The 22002-nt window shown below is 39.4% G+C and overlaps 1 protein-coding gene across 3 annotated transcripts in view; it reads left to right on the top strand.

Annotated features, from left to right (window-relative positions):
- The window catches only part of rhobtb4 (Rho related BTB domain containing 4), a 193352-nt gene extending 180175 nt beyond the window's left edge, over positions 1-13177 (top strand). For 2 of the 3 annotated variants that reach the window (XM_034170073.1, XM_034170072.1), the window contains 4 exons: positions 2913-3063; positions 3522-3610; positions 3862-3967; positions 11091-11269. In XM_034170073.1, the coding sequence (XP_034025964.1) occupies positions 2913-3063; positions 3522-3610; positions 3862-3967; positions 11091-11269 (525 nt within the window). Of the gene's footprint in view, positions 1-2912; positions 3064-3521; positions 3611-3861; positions 3968-11090 lie in introns of all 3 variants that reach the window. The other variant, XM_034170071.1, reaches the window with a different exon arrangement.
- The last annotated feature ends 8825 nt before the right edge of the window (positions 13178-22002 follow it).

Consider the following 22002-nt stretch of genomic DNA (forward strand, 5'->3'; position numbering starts at 1 on the left):
AGGCTCACACGCTTCATTAGAGATACAGTTGTGTGATTCTGTGGCTACACTAGATTTGTGCTGAAGATTTTAATACTTGTGTGTGCTTAATAGTAAAGCAGGAAAATATAAATGTCAAAACATGTCTTAAGGTTTAATCTCTACATTGATGATGTGCTGTGTTTGTCATGGTACACCATCAATGGATTATCTTAAAGGCGACTTGTTTTCTTTCACAGCATGTGTACTCCAGTGGCTATTCGACTTCAAGAAACTGCCTTGTTAAGAGCAGACATCAGAAGTTACAGATTTTTTTTTTTTTTTTTTAATTCTGAAAGTTTGAAGTAGGGAGCTTTGTGGTTTGGAGCTGGGTGAACAATATGTAGATTGGTTTTGATTCCAGATCATGTCACCAATCTCTGTGTCCTTGGACAAGGCATTGTTCCAGTCCACCCACCTTTAAATGGGTGGACTGGGACACCCATAGGTTACTTCCACTTTAGTAGGGGAAGTAACCTATGATAGAATGGTGCCCCATCCAGGAGTTATAGACCTTGATCTGCTCCATGGTATGGAATCCAGAGATGAACACTGGCACCAATGGGCAAGTCAAGTGCGCTGGTGTCACACATCACCGCATCCATCACATCACGGAACCACATTGTGTCCTGCATGGCAACCATCCAACCGGTCCATCTCCACCTCTTGAAAGTAGCCATCAGTCTGCCACAGTCAGGTGAAGCTTGACCATCCCCCTTTTGGCCTTTTCCAGCCACTCCGATCATTATCACTGAGGCACTTGTGTGATGGAATACACGCACAGAAAAGTGCCACATGGCCAAAAAGTTTTAGCTGATGTTCCTTCACAGTGTAAGTGATACTACTTATCGGAGTCTCCCAAAGTAACCGTCCATTTGACACAGTCATTCCAGTAGTCCCCAAGGATTCATTGAAGAGACCTAGTACGAAAGACATCCAGTAATCACCTTAGGTCACTGGTTAGCATCTGAGACTCAGAACAATACAGTAGCCTCGCTTCCATGAGCGGTCTGGGTTGGTACAGATTGGAATGGTTATGTATGGCTTGGTTTGCATTTCCACTGCCAGGAGTATCCTTTATTTGGTAGGTGGACCATGGTAGACATCAACATGCATGTCACTGAGATGGGCAGCTTGATGTCATATCATTGTTAATCTGCAATGATCATAAGGAAAGTGCACCTCCTCGTTTGACCAAGCTTGGCTGGTTTTCACTGACATTCTTCTGGATATTTAAAATGTCACATATACTTTCAACAACATTCTGTATAGAGTGTAAGTTGTTGCAGGGTAATGACATGATGCTTTGAGCCAGTCAATGGACAGCAGTGGGTTAATTCCTCCCTTCTGTTGCCATTCCATTATTTTGGCACCCTAAGTAAAGCATGCCAAAATGTGGAATGGTACAGGTCTGTTATTTTGGTACCATCCTGAGATCTGAATGTGGAAACGCACAAAATAGCATGCCGTATTGACTCGGACTGCTTGGTGGAAATGAGGCTTAAGACAGGAGGGTCCAGGACTCCAAAGACTTGGAACTGAGATCTCCTGCAAAGATATTGGCACTGCCAAACCCCTCTGTCTAGCAACCTCGGTCTCAAAGATTGAGGATCCACAAAGATGAAATATCACAAAATAACTGAATGTCTCTTCAAGTTTAACACTTTCACCACATTACAGATACAATTCTGATTAGAAGCCGTTGAACACCTTGAAAGAACTTACTAGTCTATTTACTTAACTTTATCACCACTGTTGCCTCATGTCTATCATTTGAACTATTTTTGGTATGTTGTACTTCTTGCATCACGATGGAGTTGTATGATTTTCTTTGAGACATGTTTTGTGAGCCTATTCACTGATTTAAAGTTGTTGCAGAACTTCTGTCTATGGCTTTTAATTATTAAAATACAATCACTGTTTTTACACTCTGTACTTTTGGTTTTTGCACATACTGTGCATCCAGAAAGAATTCACTGCACTTTCTTTTTCTCCATTCATTATACTCACCACCTCCCATAATAGCAACATGAAGAAGTTTTTTGGAAGTTTTGCAAATTTATTAAAAATTTTCCACTCATCAGCACATCAGTTTATTGTACAATGCACAGTGAGAGCATAATGTGTAGTCTGTCTTCCAAAAGAAGAGTGATTTATCTGGCAGATGAATCCCTGACTCTTCATCTGACTCTGATGCATATCGGGGTTGAGCTGACATCTTACTACTGCACCCAACAAAGTAGGGTGGTCCTTGGAGAGCTTTAAGCACTTTAGTGTTAACTCCATTGCTCACATCAGTAGACCCTCCCACAGTGAATTCATTTGAACCCTGATCAAAAGGACCAGTACAACACGTCCTTTGCCTCTTAAATTCACTGCAGTTCTGTTCAAGACTCCACTCATGACTGGTCATTAGTATTACGTATTTACATTAAAATAATCTTTATTTGCTGCAGTCAAGAAAAGTATCTTTGCACTCCATTTTTCTGACTCTAATTTTGGCAAATTAAAAACTGGAAAAAGTTGCCTTTTTAAGTGGAAGGACATCTTGAAAAACAATCTAGTTGCTTTTGAGTAACCTTCATGTCTTGATTTTAAAAAGTAAAAAATGGAAGGGATAATGCTGCATAACTGATCTTGTCGAATGTGAATTGGTGTGGATCTGGGTAGAGACATATCCAGAGAAATGTTCTAACTTTGCAGAATGTTGTGTTGTAGTGACTGAACAGTTTTATATGTGAACAGAGATGATGTGCAGTATTTCTGAAATTTATTTTGAATGAGCAGACTTACCCATGTTTCCATAATCGGCCATTTAATTGTTTTAATTGAATCACAGCCACAATCTACTTTCCTTCTCTCTTCCTTCTCTCTCTTGATCTGGTTGTTTCCAGGTATCCATTCCCAACACCACTACTGCCTGTATGCGCGGCGTGCTGGAGTTCCTGTACTGTGGTCTGCTGACGCCATCTCCTGGTCTGGAGCCCATGGAATTAATCATTCTGGCCAATCGTCTTTGTTTGCCATGGCTTGTTGCTCTCACAGGTAAGGACCCTCTGCTGTATTATAAAAAATATGAAGAGAAACATCAGTCTTAAAGTCTAGTCTACAAATACTTGGACAGTGACAGTAATTTTGCCTCTGTACACTACAATGGAGTTCAGGCGTAGCCATCAAGAAGTACTTAGTATAGACTGTCAGTTTTAATTAAAACTGGTTCGTGTTTATCGAAGATATTGAATGAACTATTTAGGAACTACAGCCATTTTTGCACACCGTACCTCAGTCAGTAATTGGATACAAGCTCACCGTATTACATCATCAAACTGGCCACCTCTTGGATCTGTGGCCATTGAGGTCTTCACACAGTGGTCTGGCACTATTATTAGACTGTCAGCTTCCAGGGTGCATATCCAGTTAAGTGAGAACAAGGTTTTACTCTGAGATGAAGATGGATCTGTGGTGTGTGCAGATATTTACAGGCACTTTGTTTGCATCTCCAGAGCAGCATGCTGTGGATGAGCTTCTCCAGCTGGCAGTGAAAGGAACTGACATTGATGGACAGGTGTTGGCTTACCTGGAGGTGGCACAGGTTTGCTCCTGCAAAATTATCTTTGTCCTGAAGATAACATGTTTATTTTAATGTAGTAATTGTTTTAGTCTTTGAAACACAGTGAAGAACAGGGATGTTTCATGAACACATTTTTTTTAATTCAGCTTTCATCTTGTTCTCTTTTGTTAAATATTTTCTTTCATACCTGATATTAATATTTTTTTTCTTTCTTTTTTATTTTACAGTTCCATAATGGCAATAACTTTTTCTTTCTTTATTTTATTTTACAGTTCCATAATGCCAAGCAGCTATCAGCTTGGTGTCTCCATCACATCTGCACTAATTACAATAGCATCTGCCGAAAGTTCCCCAAAGATATGAAGGCCATGTCTCCAGGTGCGTGCACCCAACCTCTTTGCTGTTTCATTTTCACCAAGGATGAAGTAAAGTAGCAAGCAAAAGGTTTAATTAGCATATTTGTATAACTCATAAGAGGGCATTGGAGTCTTTGTTGTCTTTTACAAAATGACAAATGATACATTCCTAAAGCAAGGTTTAATTTGTAACCATCCATTCTTACATCACTTGTCATTTAGGCATAAAAGTCACAACAACACAAATACGTTTGCCAGAGGTGAATAATCACAGAACTTTGCAATGACAGTAACAGTGTTTCAGCTTCTTCTAATTTATTTTTTAAGTTTTTATCAGTCATGTACAAATATATATTTAAATAACTGTGATGAGATATGTATGTATAACAGTTTTAATCAAGACCGTTGTGTTTGTTAAGGACTGATGCTGTATCAAGATTCAAGAGATTAATTTATTAATGACCACACAACAAGTTGGTGGAATTTGTTTCCAGTACAGCATGAAATGCTCACATCTCTGTGTCAACACACAACAAACAAACAATAAATAGACAAATACGTACACATAGAAACATCGGTTAATGACTTGGTTTAGTGTCCGTACAGCTGTTGGAAAAAATCTGTTTTTGAATCTGACTGATGATGTGGCAGGGACCTGGAACGTCTTTCAGAAGGCAACAGTGTGAACAGGTCATATGCAGTGTGTGAGGGGTCAGAGATGATTTTTACTGCCTGTCGTGTGATGCGTCTATGGTACAGTGTGTCAATGGAAGTGAAGGTGAGGCCTGTGATTTTAGATTTGTCTATTATACGTGTAGTTTTCTGCATGAATAGGAGTCCAAATTTCCACAACTAAATATAAGATGTGACATCCCACCAGGCTTCATAGGCATTCTCTAAAACCATTTTAGGGAAATCAAAATACTGGAAAATTCAATATCATGCAACATAAAAGAGAGGACACTGTTGCCAGTGGGTGACTGAGTGGGTGGCCATTGCACAGTAGTAAAACATAAAGTTATAAAGCAAACCCCCATAAGCCTTCCGTGTACACATATTTTTAAATACAAGGACCATTTGAAAAGTTTTGAGCCTGACCCTGAAAAAGTAGGGTGTGGTTCTCAATCTTTTGCATTGTGAGAAACCAACATTTCTTAACATTGCACCCAGTGTATCAAAGCTTCATACTTTCTTGAGAAAGATTGATGGGTAAGAAGGTTTTATCAAAACTTTTCACATCAGTGCCATCCTCAGAAAGAGACTTTAGGTGCATTTGTATGTAGGGGTGGGGGGACATTAGTATTTGTTGTTAACATGTCACTGGTCTTTAGCTGTCTTTAGTTTAACCACAGCGCAGACATTCACAGAGTAGCACAGAGTTTTCAAGAAAAGAAAAGAAATGTCTTTGCGAAGCTCACTGCAGGTGTGCTGTCGTCACGCTTTAAAGCCCCGGTCACACATAGCAAGAATGTGCCGGAACCAGGCCGAAACGGCAAATATTACCATCGGATGTGGTTGGTAGGGAAAGAGGCGTGGTCAGCAGTGTCAGAACACATCCAGATTATCTCCTCCACCAGTGGTGGGCACAGCTAACCAAAAAGTTAGCATCGGTAACCATTAATCAGATAACTGAAAAGTTATTTTTTATGACGATAAACTGATAAACTGCTAAATAATTTATCTTTATTACAGGTAACCGATAACTATTAGTATTTATTTGGATGCGGCCACATCAGATTACACTGTCGGCTTCTGATAAACCAGTTTCACTTTAAGCGCCACAGGGGCCTCTGGGTAAATTCATGGATCACAAACACATAAGAACGCACAAAAAATGAATGAATAAAAAATAAAACCCCAAACACTGTCATCATCTTTCAAAAGCAGTAAAAATAGTATTAGAAGTCACAGTTTATCGCGATATTAGATACACCGTCATTTGAGCTAAAAGCTGCTGCTTTTTTGCATGCTTTGAACCCTGCCACTTAAACAACTCAAATACATCCATTAATGCACTGATTTGGCAGAATCCTCAACCCATCAACCTTCCTTCACTCTCCCTGTTAACTAAGGTCAAATCCTTTTTGACTTCATCTTATTTAAAAATCCTGCAGTTCTTTGCACTGCACTGCTAGACACTTCCACACAGCATCTTAATTCCCTTTGACACCAGTCAATTGTGGGTTTTTAGATTTTTAGGGCCCGAGAGACAATGAATCATCCTACAAGGACCCTATTGTAATTGCGCTGTTTATAATATTATTTATGTATAATTTATTATTCTTGTCATTTTTCAAGCCCCATTTTCGGCCCTTTCCCATGCTGAAAAACTCACCAAACTTTGGAAAGTTGTTCAGCCAAATTTTTAAAAGACCCTCTCCATTAGGGCTTTTTGTTGTAGCCTCACGAAATTCGGTACACATATTTACCATGCTGGAACGCACAAAAAAGTCTCTTAGTGTCGTGGTGAAGTGTCGTCAGGAAGTCGGCCGTTTTGATTTGAAGTTTTGATTTTGAGGTAATTTTTGCCATTTTCACTACTTACATTTGAACAAACTCATCCTAGGGATTTCATCCAATCGTCTTCAAATTTGGTACATATCATCATGACCCCATGGTGATCAAAAGTCATCCAAAGAATTTCTGTAGGTCAAAAGGCGTGGCTGCTAGGGTTCGTCAAACTTTGGCGAGCATTTCGGAGCACACCATTTCAGTTCGAACAGCTCTCACACCCACTTACGAGGTCTATTAGATAATAAACAGACCCTTTTATATATTTTTTTTAACTATATGGATTTGAATGACGTGCGACTACACCAATCATGCTTGATCCCTCGTGCGCATGCGTGAGTTTTTTCACACGTCAGTGACGTCATTTCCCTGTGGGCAGGCCTTGAGTGAGATGTGGTCCCGCCCTCTCGGCTGAATTCCTTTGTTTCACACGCTGCTCGAGACGGCGTGCATTGCTTTATCAAAATTTTTTCTGGACCTGTGAGGAATATCCGAGTGGACACTATTCGAGAAATTAAGCTGGTTTTCGGTGAAAAGTTTAAAGGCTGATGAGAGATTATGGGGTGTTTCTGTCGGTGTAAGGACTTCCCACGGAGCGGGACGTCGTGCAGCGCTTCCAGGCGCCATCGTCGGCCTGTTTCGACCTGAAAACATCCTAATTTAAGGCTTAATTCACCCAGGACGTCGTGAGAGAACAGAGAAGATTCAGAAGAGGCCGGCATGAGGACTTTATGCGGACATTCCACTGTTTAAGGACATTTTTTAATGAAAGACGTCGAGTCGTTTCCGTGACGACATGGCGAATCTGTGTGCGCCGCGACAGGAAAAACACCCCCATGTTGAAAACCATTTGTAAAATTCAGGCGGCTTTTGATGGCTTTCAACAAGTGAGTAACTGAGAAATTGTTTAATAGCTTGGGCATGTTCCAACTTGTCCGTTAAGGTTTCCAACGGAGGTGTTTTTCCTGTCGCGACCCCCCGCGGTCGGGTCCGGCCCGACATGCGACTCTGCCCGCACGTTCTTTCATTACAAAATGTCCTTTAACAATGGAATGTCCGAATAAACTCCTCATGCCGACTTCTTCTGAAAGTTCTCTGTTCTCTGACGACTTACTGGGTCAACAGAACCTGAAATGTGGAAGTTTTCAACTTGAAACGGCGAGACGCTGCCGCCTCGAAGCGCAGATCGCTGTCAGGCGCCGTGGGCCATCCTTACGGCGACACTACCAGACCAAAATCTCTCATCAGCCGTTAAAATTTTACCGAAAATCAGTTGAATTTATCGAATGGTGTCCACTCAGTTGTGCCTTACAGTTTTGAAAACATTTTGATCAAACAAAGCAGCAGTCTCTGAGCCATTCCTAAACAATGAAAAAATCGACGAGAGGGTGGGCGACTCCTCACTCAAAGACTGCCCACAAGCGAATGACGTAACCGACAGGCGTGAAAAAACTCGCATGCCCACGAGGGTTCAAGCATGTCTGATTGAAATCCATATGGTTTTTGAAAAAAATAATAAGGTCGGATACTTTTCTAATAGACCTCGTACTTCATTGTAGATCCTTCAAACTTGCTGAACATGATGAAGCCTCCGCCCTGAACATCTGCATATATTAACTTCCCATCCTAACTCATAGCGCCCCCCAGTGATAACAGGAAATGTAATATTTATACTTTAACAGATACTGATGTCACATAGTTAACCCCATCAACTTCATTCCACTTCTAAAACATGCAGAACACGTTGGTGAACGTACATGATGATTGCTGTGAAGCTACAAGTAATGGCGTCCGTGTGGCGGCGTGCCAAATATTGATCCTTCACCATGAAATTACGTTCTTCCTTTTGATGGCTTTAATTTTGTCATATCATCATGAAAATTGATACAAGAAGAAAGCGAACCTTGTACAGGTGATGGGGCGTTGCCCATGGGCGGGCCAAAATGCCTCAATAGCGCCCCCTTGCAACTTTCAAAAACCCCTCCCCGTAGGATTTTTATTGGAGTAGGGAGATGAAAATTGGTACACGTGTGACTTGCACAGATGTACAAAAAAGTCTCTTGCACCATTGGTCTACTCCAAACAGAAGTTGGATATTTTGAATTTTTGTGTCATTTTGGCGTGATTTCTACACGTTGTATTTGAATGAACTCCTCCTAGGGATTTTGTCCAGTGCATTTCAAATTTCTTTCAGATCATCCAGAGACTATACTGATCAAAAGTTCTTTAAAGCTTTTTTCTGTATCTAAGGGTGTGACCGCAGTGGCACCGCCATTTTAACCCTTCTCCATGGAACATCAAGTCATGATAACACCTTCATGCTTTGTCTGATTGACTTGAAACTTCACGTGTGATGAGAGTCGACCCCTGAACAAAAATCGCGCTGGCCCAGGGACAAGGACCCGTCCATGACTGCTTTCAGTCCTAGTTTTTCTTGTTTTGTTAATGTGTTTTGTGAAAATCTATGAGAACTACATGTGAGTGTGAGAGTAATCCTGTTAACGATCCCATTGACAGCCAAATAGACAAATATGGTTACTACATACTCTCAACTTGGGGAACATGATACCCTTAGAGAAGGTGATGCCAAACTCCCATAATGATACATTGTAACATATGAAGCACATATTCCTTATTACATTTGCTTTCAGTTGGGGTTGCAGGTTGACAAGCAAGAAGGGAATTGTGTTTGGTGGGTGGAGGTATTAAAGAAATGTCAAAGATGGCCCTCATCTGTTAGATTAGCCATGATACATAATTTAATATTGTTTCAGTTGTTTGAAGGACAGTATTGGGTTGTACAAAATGACTTTTATGTAATTATTGATGAATTTTGGGAGTGGCAAAGCCACATTCATTTTTATTATTATTTTTTTTATATTTATTTCATTAATTTAAAAGAAAAAAAAAACAGAATAGCAGAAATAACAAAACTTTACAAACCCTTGAATGAAAAGGAGCAGATTGGAAGAACAAGTCTTATATTTTCTGCCCCTTTTTTACAATACAATCTTACAATATCAAGCATCATTAATCAACATAATTTAACAGATTACATTTCTATGACTTTGTCACATGCCACCGACTTATTTCATAATTTTAACCATTATTTATAAGATTACATCCCTAACAGATTACATTTTAAACTTCAAACATTCTAAACTTGATTAACAGATTACATTTTTGGCTTTGTCACAGCCCACTGACTTATTTCATAGTTTCATACTTACGAAATACATCTAGTTTAATGTGTTTTTTAAATAATTTAAGCGACCTTGATTCTTTGATTTCTTTGTTGAGGTTGTTCCATAATTTTACACCATTCACTGCAATACTCCGTTCCTTTATCTTGGTTCTGAATCTTGGTTTTTTTAAAGACTTCTATGTCTTTCAAATTATAACTACTTACTCTTTTTTCAAACATATTTTGAATGTTTATTGGTAAGGTATTGTTATTCCCTTGGTACATTGTTTGTAATAATTTCAAATCAACTAAATCATGAAATTTAAGTACCCTATGCTTAAATTTCATGATTTAGTTGATTCCTTTTCGCAGGACTGGAGTTGATCCGTAATGTGACTATAGCAGTTGGAAACGAGCAATCCGAGATTTGTGACGTCCGCCGAGGGTAGACAAGGACTCAAAATAACCGATATGTGATTCACATCGCAACGCAGACTTTATCTTGATCCGGATTCCACAACACAATTCAATGGACTGCATTTATATAGCGCTTCTCCGTCTGCATCAGATGCTCAAAGCATCAATGCCTCACATTCACCACAATGTCAGGCTGTTGCCATACGAGGCGCCCACTACACACCGGGAGCAACTAGGGGATTAAGGACCTTGCCTGAGGGCCCTTAGTGATTTTCCGGTCAAGCTGGAATTTGAACTGAGGACCCTCTGGTCTCAAACCCAATGCTTAACCACGAGACCATCACCTCCCCTGCAATAATTGCATACTGATCCAGAACGGTCTGACTGATCAAGATCTTGCAATCTGATATTTAATTCATCATCTGAAACACAACAGTGTCTTCCTGATCTTGGTTTTACATCGTGATGTCGTATCCGTGAAGTAGTTTTGACGTAATCCTTGAAAGTCTGTAAAGTGAAATCCTGATCTAGAATCTAGATCCGGATCCAGATCACCTCCAAAATTTAATGGAGTCTTCCAAGGCCTAACACTAATGTGTGGTGAAAATTTGGTGAGAATGTGTGGAGTAGTTATGATGTCCTTCAAAGCCTATATAAAGTGAAATCTTGATACAATCCGGATCCATATCATCTCCAAAATTCAGTGGAGTCTTCCATGGCCTAATATCTATCTGTGGTACAAATTCTGCCAAAATCCATGCAGTAGTTTTGACCTAATCCTAAACTTGATAAATAAACGTAGATGATTTCATTAGATCCAGTAGTGCTGCCTGAAATGCTAACATGACTTACATCTTATTCCTTTACTGTATTTTTTGATATTTTTTTAGGACTTATTTATTGACATTTTTATCGTCTTGCATACAGTGGGAGCTGCTCTTGAAGATGAAAAATGAAAAGGAGGGGAAAAACCCCCACCAGTGCTTTTCTGAAATGTAATTAAAATTTATTCTTTTCCTCCATTTCTGCATAGAAAACCAGAGGCACTTTGAGAAACAGCGCTGGCCTCCTGTGTGGTTCCTTAAGGAGGAGGACCGCTATTTGCGCTCTCAGAAGGAGCGCGAGCGTGAGGAGGAGATCTTGCGCAAGCAGCACACCAAACGAGGGTGGTGTTTCTGGAGACACCCGTCTTCCTCTCCGCACGTCTCCTAAACATTTCTTCCGCGGATCCTTCATTCCATCTGGGATAAATGATTCCCCGTCAGGTGTATGGAGGTGGCCTTTGAGCCCTCTGTCATCGGGGTACTGACTCTGTGCTTCTGTGCCTGAATGCTAGCATGTTGTTGGGGATGTACGTGCCTCTTTGTATTTGTGGGTGGATTTCTGATTTGGTATGCTTGTGTGTGTGGATGTGTGCGTATGATGACTGAGTGATGCTTCAGAGTTGAGTCCTTCCAAGACACCCTGATCTTTAAGGGTCTGCAGTGTTGCAGTGCAGCCCTTTCTTCCCTCCACAAGAGCTCTGTTCCTGCACCAGCACTCGCTGTCCCAGCCTTTGAGTGATTGGACTGGGAGCAAGGGCTCTTTCTCTCTCTCTCACTCTCTCGCTCTCTCAGTCTCCATCCTTTGCATTGACCTTAATGACTATTACACACTGACCACTGCAGCTCCTCTCGGGGATCTTACCTCTGCCTTCACTTCTACACAGACTGTTAGCGTGCACATACTGCTGTGCCCAAAATCCATCCTTCTAAAACCAGCACTGGATTCCCAGGAACACAGCGACAAAGAATTTCACATTATTTTGATATTATTTCAAGTTTTCTATGTGTTTTACTGCTCCTCATGGAAAACTATGATCAGGGGAAATGGCACACACAATTTCCAGGAAGTGCTGAGGACCTGGATTATTACCACCACAGTCACACAGATGACTTTAAAGGGGTCATATTATGCAATTATGTAGTTAGACAGGGCTGGGTTTGCTGTTAAGGCTCATTTTAGACTTGCAACATATGTAACAGAAGTCCATAGCTGCAGTCCTGCTTAAGGCCAGGTGTTACTTCTGTCCTGCCGAACCAGCGTTCAGAGCTGGTTGCATTGCTGTTAACCTTTACACTTCTAAATCACCACTAGGGGGCAGTACTATGTGGTGCTAGCATAAATGTAGTTGAATTGTCATTAGCTTTCACCACACTGTAGTTTAAAAGGTTGGTCAGATGATGGACTTAACCCATCTTTTGATATGACACATGCCCAAACACCACGTGTTATTAAGTGTTTGCAGATGTGCACGTCTGCACATCAACAAGCCTTTGCATCTCTGATTACCCACATTTCTTTTCTTAGCATTGGCTAAATGGATTGGAGACATGCAGCAAGACACACCTGGACAGCTGGTCTGCAATACATTCTTTGCAACATACCACATGATCTGTGGGAGACATACTTTAAATTTAAAGCAAAAGGCACAAAAAATAGTTAGTGTTAAGGCTGCATCACGTCAGGGCCTGAGGTATCTTTCTCTCCAAGCTTTGTGATATATATTAACTTGCTGAACAGGTGTGCAATATGACCCCTTTAAAACCATAATGCTGCATTCACAGTCTGACAGTGTGCACCGAACCAAAACCAGCTGTTCTATTCATTTCAATGACAAGATGCCACTATAGTTGATTGTTAAAGACGCATCCAGACCCTTCACCAAAAGTTTCCAAATTCAGACATTGCAGATACAAATGAGTGGACATAAGGAGCAGTAAGCATATTTAACATGTGCAACAAGCAGAACTGGAGTGAAAAATTTAAAATGCTGTTGACGTTTTCACTGACGTATATTAAAGCCGCTCACATTGTCATGGCGATATTACCGCATCTCCAATAATGGCACACTATAATTCTGCTGTAATGATTTTTATGTCTGTTTTAGTGCTGTCAACATGTGAATGCAGCATTGGCTTGCCCCCTCTGTGTTCTGATCCCTGCACTTCTCATTGCTCTCCTGCTGTACACTTTCCAACTGACACCGCACGTGCAAAAACATACCCAACAAAGCAAACACGGGCTTTCCTCAGTGCGATGGCTTCACCAAACTGCACTTCAGAGACATTAAAAGTGACCACTCAACAGCAAGGACGGAAGGGAAGAGGGCTTGCCTTACTCGATAGTTCTAAACATGGAGGGGTGATCCAGTATTTAACAAATGTGTTCCGGACACTCATGACCACTAGGTTGCTTTGAAGTGCTTCAGTCAGCCTGCCTTTACACCCCTACACCACTAGGGGCAGCACTTCTCAGGACCCCAGCACTAACTTTTACACTAGTTTCTAAGCCTGGGTTCGCTACAGTCTAGTTTGATTTATTATTAGTATCAACAGTATGACTTAGCTGGTGGCAGAATTCTTAAAAAACATGCACAGTGTTATTAGTCCATTTGAAAATTGTACCTTTTCTCCTGATTTCTGAATACCAAAGCTGTGATTTATATTTTTTTTTTTTTCCTTTCTTCCTCACTTTGTTTTGGCTTTCTTTATTGGCGAGAGGGGAATGGAAGAGCGAAGAGGTGTCTCGTCGCAGGAGGCGGCATTATAAACGCCTCTCCTTTTGCTAGAGATGTCACGATAAACGTTTGAGCTTCCATTCCTCTTGCTGGAACTGAAAATGGTGCTTACCACAGAAAGACAGTGTCCACATGAACACAGACACACAATTTCCTGTTGTCTGTCCAGTTGATGTGTGGTTCAGAAATTTACACAAGGCTTGGTTTTGTGTTTTTTTTTTTTTCTTCTTCTTCTCTCTTTCGTCCGAATGCTAACAGTCTTTAAAGGGTTAGGATTTATATTCACATTTGAAAAGAGAGCACTGACTTTAATTTAGAATCTGCACAAGTTTAATTTCACTTGCAGTTGTAATGTGTTTATTTTATCCAGTTTGCGTCACTGTAAAGCAACAAGATAGTACTTTGCGCTGAAAGGGAAATTCTGACCTTTTTTAATCTGGGACATACTTTGAGATTGTTTTGGGTTCAACTTTTCAATCAGAACTAAAACAAAATGTAAGCAGTCCAGTCTTTAGTTTGTGTGTTAAAACCGCTATGGGCTAAATAACTACTGTATATGTGTATGTATGTATGTATATATTATATATATATATATATATATATATATATATATATATATATATATATATATAATATAGGAAGTCTACAGGGCAGTCAGAAAGCACAAATGTCATTAAACATGTCAGGAAGCATGGTCTGTGGCCCCCATGGAGGTAAATATGCAAATTTATCCCAGTACTTGTAAAGAAAACTTTTAAACCAACTAATTAGAAAAGCGGGGCCTTACCTCAGTGTTCATCTGTGGCAGGGCTGCAGTTGTGCAGTATGTCTGTAAGAGTTGAAGAGAGATAAGCAGCACTTGTTTTTTTGTTTGTTTTTTAACCAAAGAAATGGTGAAGCCTATTTACAGTAGTGTTCAGAATAATAGTAGTGCTATGTGACTAAAAAGATTAATCCAGGTTTTGAGTATATTTCTTATCATTACATGGGAAACAAGGTACCAGTAGATTCAGTAGATTCTCACAAATCCAACAAGACCAAGCATTCATGATATGCACACTCTTAAGGCTATGAAATTGGGCTATTAGTAAAAAAAAAGTAGAAAAGGGGGTGTTCACAATAACAGTAGCATCTGCTGTTGACGCTACAAACTCAAAACTATTATGTACAAACTGCTTTTTTAGCAATGCTGTGAATCACTAAACTAGTATTTAGTTGTATAACCACAGTTTTTCATGATTTCTTCACATCTGCGAGGCATTAATTTTGTTGGTTTGGAACCAAGATTTTGCTCGTTTACTAGTGTGCTTGGGGTCATTGTCTTGTTGAAACACCCATTTCAAGGGCATGTCCTCTTCAGCATAAAGCAACATGACCTCTTCAAGTATTTTGACATATCCAAACTGATCCATGATACCTGGTATGCGATATATAGGCCCAACACCATAGTAGGAGAAACATGCCCATATCATGATGCTTGCACCACCATGCTTCATGTCTTGTTCACTGTGAACTGTGGCTTGAATTCAGAGTTTGGGGGTCGTCTCACAAACTGTCCCTTGGATCCAAAAAGAACAATTTTACTCTCATCAGTCCACAAAATATTCCTCCAGTTCTCTTTAGGCCAGTTGATGTGTTCTTTGGTAAATTGTAACCTCTTCTGCACGTCTTTCATTTAACAGAGGGACTTTGCGGGGGATTCTTGCAAATAAATTATCCTCACACAGGCGTCTTCTAACTGTCACAGCATTTACAGGTAACTCCAAACTGTCTTTGATCATCCTGGAGCTGATCAATGGGTGAGCCTTTGCCATTCTGGTTATTCTTCTATCCATTTTGATGGTTGTTTTCCGTTTTCTTCCATGCGTCTTTGGTTGTTGTGTCCATTTTAAAGCATTGGAGATCATTGTAGATGAACAGCCTATAATTTTTGCACCTGCGTATAAGTTTTCCCCTCTCCAATCAACTTTTTAATCAAACTACGCTGTTCTTCTGAACAATGTCTTGAACGTCCCATTTTCCTCAGGCTTTCAAAGAGAAAAGCATGTTCAACAGGTGCTGGCTTCATCCTTAAATAGGGGACACCTGATTCACACCTGTTTGTTCCACAAAATTGATGAACTCAGTGACTGAATGCCACACTACTATTATTGTGAACCCCCCTTTCTACTTTTTTTCTTTTTTACTAATAGCCCAATTTCATAGCCTTAAGAGTGTGAATATCATGAATGCTTGGTCTTGTTGGATTTGTGAGAATCTACTGAATCTACTGGTACCTTGTTTCCCATGTAACAATAAGAAATATACTCAAAACCTGGATTAATCTTTTTAGTCACATAGCACTACTATTATTCTGAACACTACTGTACATAGTCATGACTGAATATTTATATAATTTTGAACATAGGTTTTATTAAATGGAGGGGGGGAACTTGTTCATATGCAACAATTATGGTTGTCTAACTGAAACCTCCAAACACAGCAGTCTAATCTGCAACCTGTTCTTTATCATTATATTCATTTCAGATAAATATGAGCAGCCATGAAATTCAAATAACGTGTGCTTTCAAAAGTATCTAAATATATGGGCATGACTTTGAAAATAGACTTCACTCTCTTTTTGATTTAAAATAAAATAGAATGTGTGGCTCATCAAAGTTTGAATTGTAAGGACTTACTAGGCTACTGAGTTAGGCACCTGTTTTCTTCTGTGTTTTAAAACTTTTCTTTACATTTATTGAGGTAAAGTTATACCCCTGTAGAGGAAAAGCTCCATGCTTCCAGATATCCAATGATATTTTCTTGTATTCAGTGGTGAGAAACCATTTTACAGCTGTGTTGTCAGTTTGCTCCGTGCACTTCTTTTTGCTGTTTACTGCTGTTCACTGGTGGGCAGAGCTAACCAAAAACTTAGCTTTGATAACCATTCATCCGATAACTGAAAAGTTATCTTTTATGATGTTATCTGATAAACTGCTAAAAAAAAAGTATCTTTATTACAGATAACCGATAACTTTTAGTCTTGATTTGGACGCGGCCATATCAGATTACACTGTCAGATTCTGATAAACCAGTTTCACTTTAAGCGCCGCAGGGGCTGCTGGGTAAATTCATGGATCACAAACACATAAGAATGCACAAAAAAGGAATGAATAAAAAATAAAACCCCAAACACTGTCATCATCTTTCAAAAGCAGTAAAAACAGTATTAGAAGTCAGTTTGTCTCGGTATTATATACAATATAAAAATTCTTACCTGTTAGTATCAGTGGGATTCATCTGAATAAATAATCCACATAAAGCGTCCTTGTTTTAAAAATCCCAAACGGTGTCTAAACAGTGAAGAAAAGTCCCTCTGTACACAGCTACGCTGTGAGAGCTCCTCTCCCCCACCGAGTATTGGCGATTAAATTATACCGTCTGCCACAAAGAAGTAAAATAAAATAATGTTAAAATTAGTCAGTTTTGTTTTTGTATCGAGCAAATGATAACACTTACTGTAACGTCCAAAGTGAACCTGAACTACACTACCCACAATGCTTCCTGCGACTGGCCAATTACATTTTGCTTTTAATGATGAAGTCATCAGCAAGCGACAGGCAGCCAGTCTGCCACAAACACACAACAGACAGAGTAAAATGTTTGATTTTAGGGTTTACAAATGTTTTTGACTGTTAAACTTTGCTGACTTTACCAGCAAAAAATGTTATCGGACTGAAAGTTATCGGAACTAAATTTATCGGAAGATAATTGGTCCGATGATGGTATTAAAACTTATCTGAAAAGCTAATCTGCTAGCAAAAACATTAGCTTCGATAATTATTGGTTGTTGGATTAGCTGACCTGTGCCCTCCACTGCTCCTGTTGTGGTTTTAACATTCAAACTAAATGACTGGCTAAAATAATTTTTTTCCTTGAATGAATTTGGCCCTCAAACAATCTAAAAATAAGCTACGGCTTCACAAATGTCAGCATTTGCCTTTAATTAGCAGTTGTGGGTGGTAATCTACAGTAGCAAGTATTGACTTGTGACAGCAAATTTGAGTTAAGGGTACTCATTTCTTTAGGGTTGAAGATGAAGGAGAGATTTTTGTGGTGATGAATTTCTATTAACGCCTTTGCGCGTCAGTGCCCCTCAGCTTTACCCTGGCAACTGCTGGGGATGGAAAGATTGTGCAAGACCTGATGCAGTTTGCTGATCTTGGAGGGAAAAAGCCAGAGTGCTTCATGTGTGTTTGAGCCACCAAAATAGAAGGCAGAGAGAGAATCTCATGATGAGAAATGAGCTGAAAGCAAAGGCAAAAGTCAACATTATATGCAACTTGCCCAGGAAACAACACAGGTATTTAAAGTAGTCCCATTTTATTGGGAATTTGAAAACTAAGTCAAACAAGGAGAACGTAATTCGGTAGGGACCTTAAGTTGCTTCTTTTGGTGGTCTATGTGCCTTAAAGTGGGAGAAACTTACAAAGATAAAAAAAAAAAGAAAAACAAAAATGTTTCAGAAAAATAGAGGTTCAAAACTGCAGACAGGTCCTGCAGCACTTAACATATAGTAAAGAGGATTTTTGGTAATGCGGTGTAAGCCATTATCTGTGGTTTTCAGCCACCTGTAGCCATGCTTACGGAGCCTCTTAAAGGGGTCATGTACTACGGAAGCGTATTGCATTCACTGGACAAAAAAAATTTTGACCACTGATCTCGTAATTACGAGATCTTTTCTCGTAATTACAAGAAAAGATCTCGTAATTATGACATCAGGATCTCGTAATTATGAGAAAAGATCAGGTGTCTAAATTGATTTATGTATATAATTCCGTACTTCCAGTCCCTCAGTAAAGAAGCGGGCTGAGCTCAGCTGATGATAACACACTATAATCAAACACATAGTGTGGATTTTCCCCCTGAAGTGCTCCCGGATGAATGTCCAGGGAGGAGCACGGGGCGACTTCAGCTTTCACTCACACAGACCCACCGACCACTGAGGGACACAGCGCGGCTCACTCCCTTCCGGGCACATGTCAGTCTGTGTGCCCGAGCTGTGCCCCGCCCCGCTGGAGAAGTTTCATTCATCCAGCAACAGTTTAGTGGGAAATCCACACTTTGTGTGCGCTGTGGTGTTGATCACAGTGTAGTGTCGGAGGTTACAAATTGGCCAATTTTCAATTATGACTCGGGCATTCTCACACTTGTCTTTACCGAGGGACTGGAAGTACGGAAGCGATTACTTACTTACACACACACACACACACACACAGAAAATAAATAAATAAAAAATAGCTTGATCTCATAATTATGAGATCCTGATGTCGTGATTATGATTCTCATAATTATGAGATCCTGATGTCATGATTATGATTCTCGTAATTACGAGATCAGTGGTCAATTTTTGTTTTTTTTTTAATCCAGTGAATGCAATACACTTCTGTAATGTAGAGTTTTCCAGGTTTTTTTTCCCCTTTTAACAGTTAAATATTGACTTGGGTTTAATATTTACTGTCCCCAGATAATTCTGAGAATGTAGGCTTCACACTCCTATTAGCAATATTCACACCTGACAGAGGTTCCTTATCAGACTCTTGTCAGGAAAATGCACCCATGAAATGGGCGACAGACATTGTGTTGCTCCTTGAATGACACCGTGCAGCTAACCATTCGGTGACAAATTTCTGTACCAGTTTTTCGGGCACCTGGTGTCCCAGTGTAAATGACCCCTTTCAGGCCTGCCGCTGGCATTTTGAAGAGAAAATTGTTTGATATAAACGGTGTAGTTTAGTAGGTTGGTAATGGAGTAGTGTGTAATAGTGGTAACCATGAAGATGTAAAAGTCAAAGTCGTCCTACCAAGACTGAGACATACCGTAGCGAAGAATACGATTTAAAAACAGGTTGATTCTTTACTGTATTTAAACGTCTGACTTCAGTGAGCACTGGCTTGCCTGGGTGCTTTGAGAGTTGCAACCACTTTTTGAATGTGGTTAATTTGCATGGTGGCCTAATTGTGTTACGAAGACATTTTGCTTTGGAATGCACTTTTTTTTTTGCGGGGGGGGGGGGGGGGGGCTGCTTTGCATGAATTGTTCCTTGTGTAAGACAATTTCTAATCATTGTTGTAGCACACTTTAAAAAAAAAAAATCCCAGAACTTTTTCACTGCCCTATGGTAGCTTCTTTTTGCTACTTAGCATTTTGTACAAATCAGTTTTACTAAATTAGTACAGCTTACAGTAGCATCACTAATTATCCAGATTTCAATAATATGCTGGGAGTACACATGTGCTTGAAAAACTAATTCAGGGGACATCTTGTTGCTGTAAAGTGTTACAGTTTTCCCTCATACAGTTGTTACTAATATCAAACCTTTTCTTGCCATGTTTAAGACTAAAGAGTATTAAAACCACGTTCAAATTTTGCACTGTATATTCTAATAGACACGTTAAAATGGCTAAGAGCCATCTTTTGATTTAGTTATAGTGTGAAAATGTAGGCTGCCGTATATACACTAGCTTCTTAATCTTTTGGTCAGGACCCCCTCTAGCTTCATAGTAGATCCAGGCAGGATCACATGAAGTTTATTAGGTCATCAGTAATGCAAAACAAACTAAATATGTTTGAGGTGACCATAATTTCTTCTATAATAAGTTCTCTAATTGTTGGGGGTGAGGATAAAAAAAAAATTGGGTCATTGACCAGAAATATTATCAAATCTTCAGAGAGAGAAAATGGAAAACAAGATGTCACTTTCTGTAATCACATTATCTGTAGGGTTGTATATTGTATTTATATTTAATCAGATTCCTTTTGTTGCATTCTGTCGAATTGTTATAAATGTTTTCTTCCATCTTAGTGCGTTTGACTGTAATTTTTAATGTGAGAACACCATTTTGTTAGACGTGCTGTGCCTTCGGTGAAATCTCATTTATTTGACTCTCTTAATAAGTCTTGTCTTGTACATGTTTTCACTGGTTTATGATAAGTCAAATAATTCAGATGTCTTCACGATATAAAAGGTAAACTGTACGAGTTGTGATTCCTCACCCCATTAATATAATAACAAAAGCGTCACTTTTAGACATCCAAAAAAAAATGTTTCAAAGGTGCTGAATATCACTTTTAGTTCAGCTAAATTGTTAAGAAATGGAAGATCTCATTAGGGCAAAAATGAAGCCAAAAAGATGTCAACTCCAAAAGACTTACAAGCTTTTTGTGGCTGTGTTTGGAGAGACTGTGCGGACAACAGCGTTTGCATGTTGCTTTATAAGTCACAGCGCTATGGTAAAGTTGTCCAAAAAAGGATGTTAAGAAGGAGGTGTGAAATCTAGGCTCAAGTCTTTTATTTACATTCTGGTGAACACAGCCCTAAATTTCATGAGTCATTTTTACTTTCTGCCAACAGGCAAATGTGTCTCTTTGATCACAGCCACTGAATCTTGTAATGAATGCCAAGCTATCCGTAGACAGTGCAATCTATCATTTAGGCATTTTTAATAAAATTAGAGTTCATTTGGTGTTATTATTTCATTTTGATATTAAAAAGTGTATTAAAAAAATAGAATCCCATTTTTGGTCCTTATATCATAAAACAACAAAAAAAATACACAAATAATGCCAAAGAGCTGTTATAAATACTGTGTATCTGCATCTGCAGCCTTCTACTTTCAAATCACACTCTAAAATATAAGCCAAGAAACACGTGAACACAGTAGGCCTGCAGCTCTTTGTTGTGCAGTATCTTGCCTTTCCTCAGTGTTTTTGAGGTGTAAGAGTCGCTGGTTAATGGAGTGTAGCGCTAACTTCACAGTCATAACATTAGAGTTGAAATTCAGTTAAGTAGGTTTAATTATGTACTATAACCTATATTAAAGCTATACAACACGAACACGAAATCCAATAAACCAGCAATTTGATTAACTTTTCCAGGTATTTCGCGTTCATTCTGGTGCTTGCACTTCCTCTAATGTAGCATGATGTCCCTTGTGTGATAAGGGCAGTGGGTCTTAATTTTTGGTTTAAATCTCATTCTAGATCAATATTAACTATTTTACTTGAAGTATCCTTCTTGGCATCATCTATTTTCCTCTGCAATAGTGTACTTTATTACTTCCACTATTTAACTGTAATTTGTGACATTGCAATCATGCGTAAAGTCATTATATGCTACGTTTGAGACTACCTGTGAACTACTGGATGGAGAAAAGATACTAGTTGTGACAGCTACATATGACAGTTTTTATCCAAAGTGCAGTACAATATTGTAAATTTAATATGAGATGGAGCACCCTAAACTTGATTAGCATACATTAGTGTAGGTATGTTCTTGCCTACGCTTGGTTTTATGCAGAGAGAGGCCCGGGGCAGGGAGAATTGTTTCTGGAGACAAATGTGGTG

Source organism: Thalassophryne amazonica, chromosome 5 (genome assembly GCF_902500255.1).
Source record: "Thalassophryne amazonica chromosome 5, fThaAma1.1, whole genome shotgun sequence".
NCBI classification, from domain to species: domain Eukaryota; kingdom Metazoa; phylum Chordata; class Actinopteri; order Batrachoidiformes; family Batrachoididae; genus Thalassophryne; species Thalassophryne amazonica.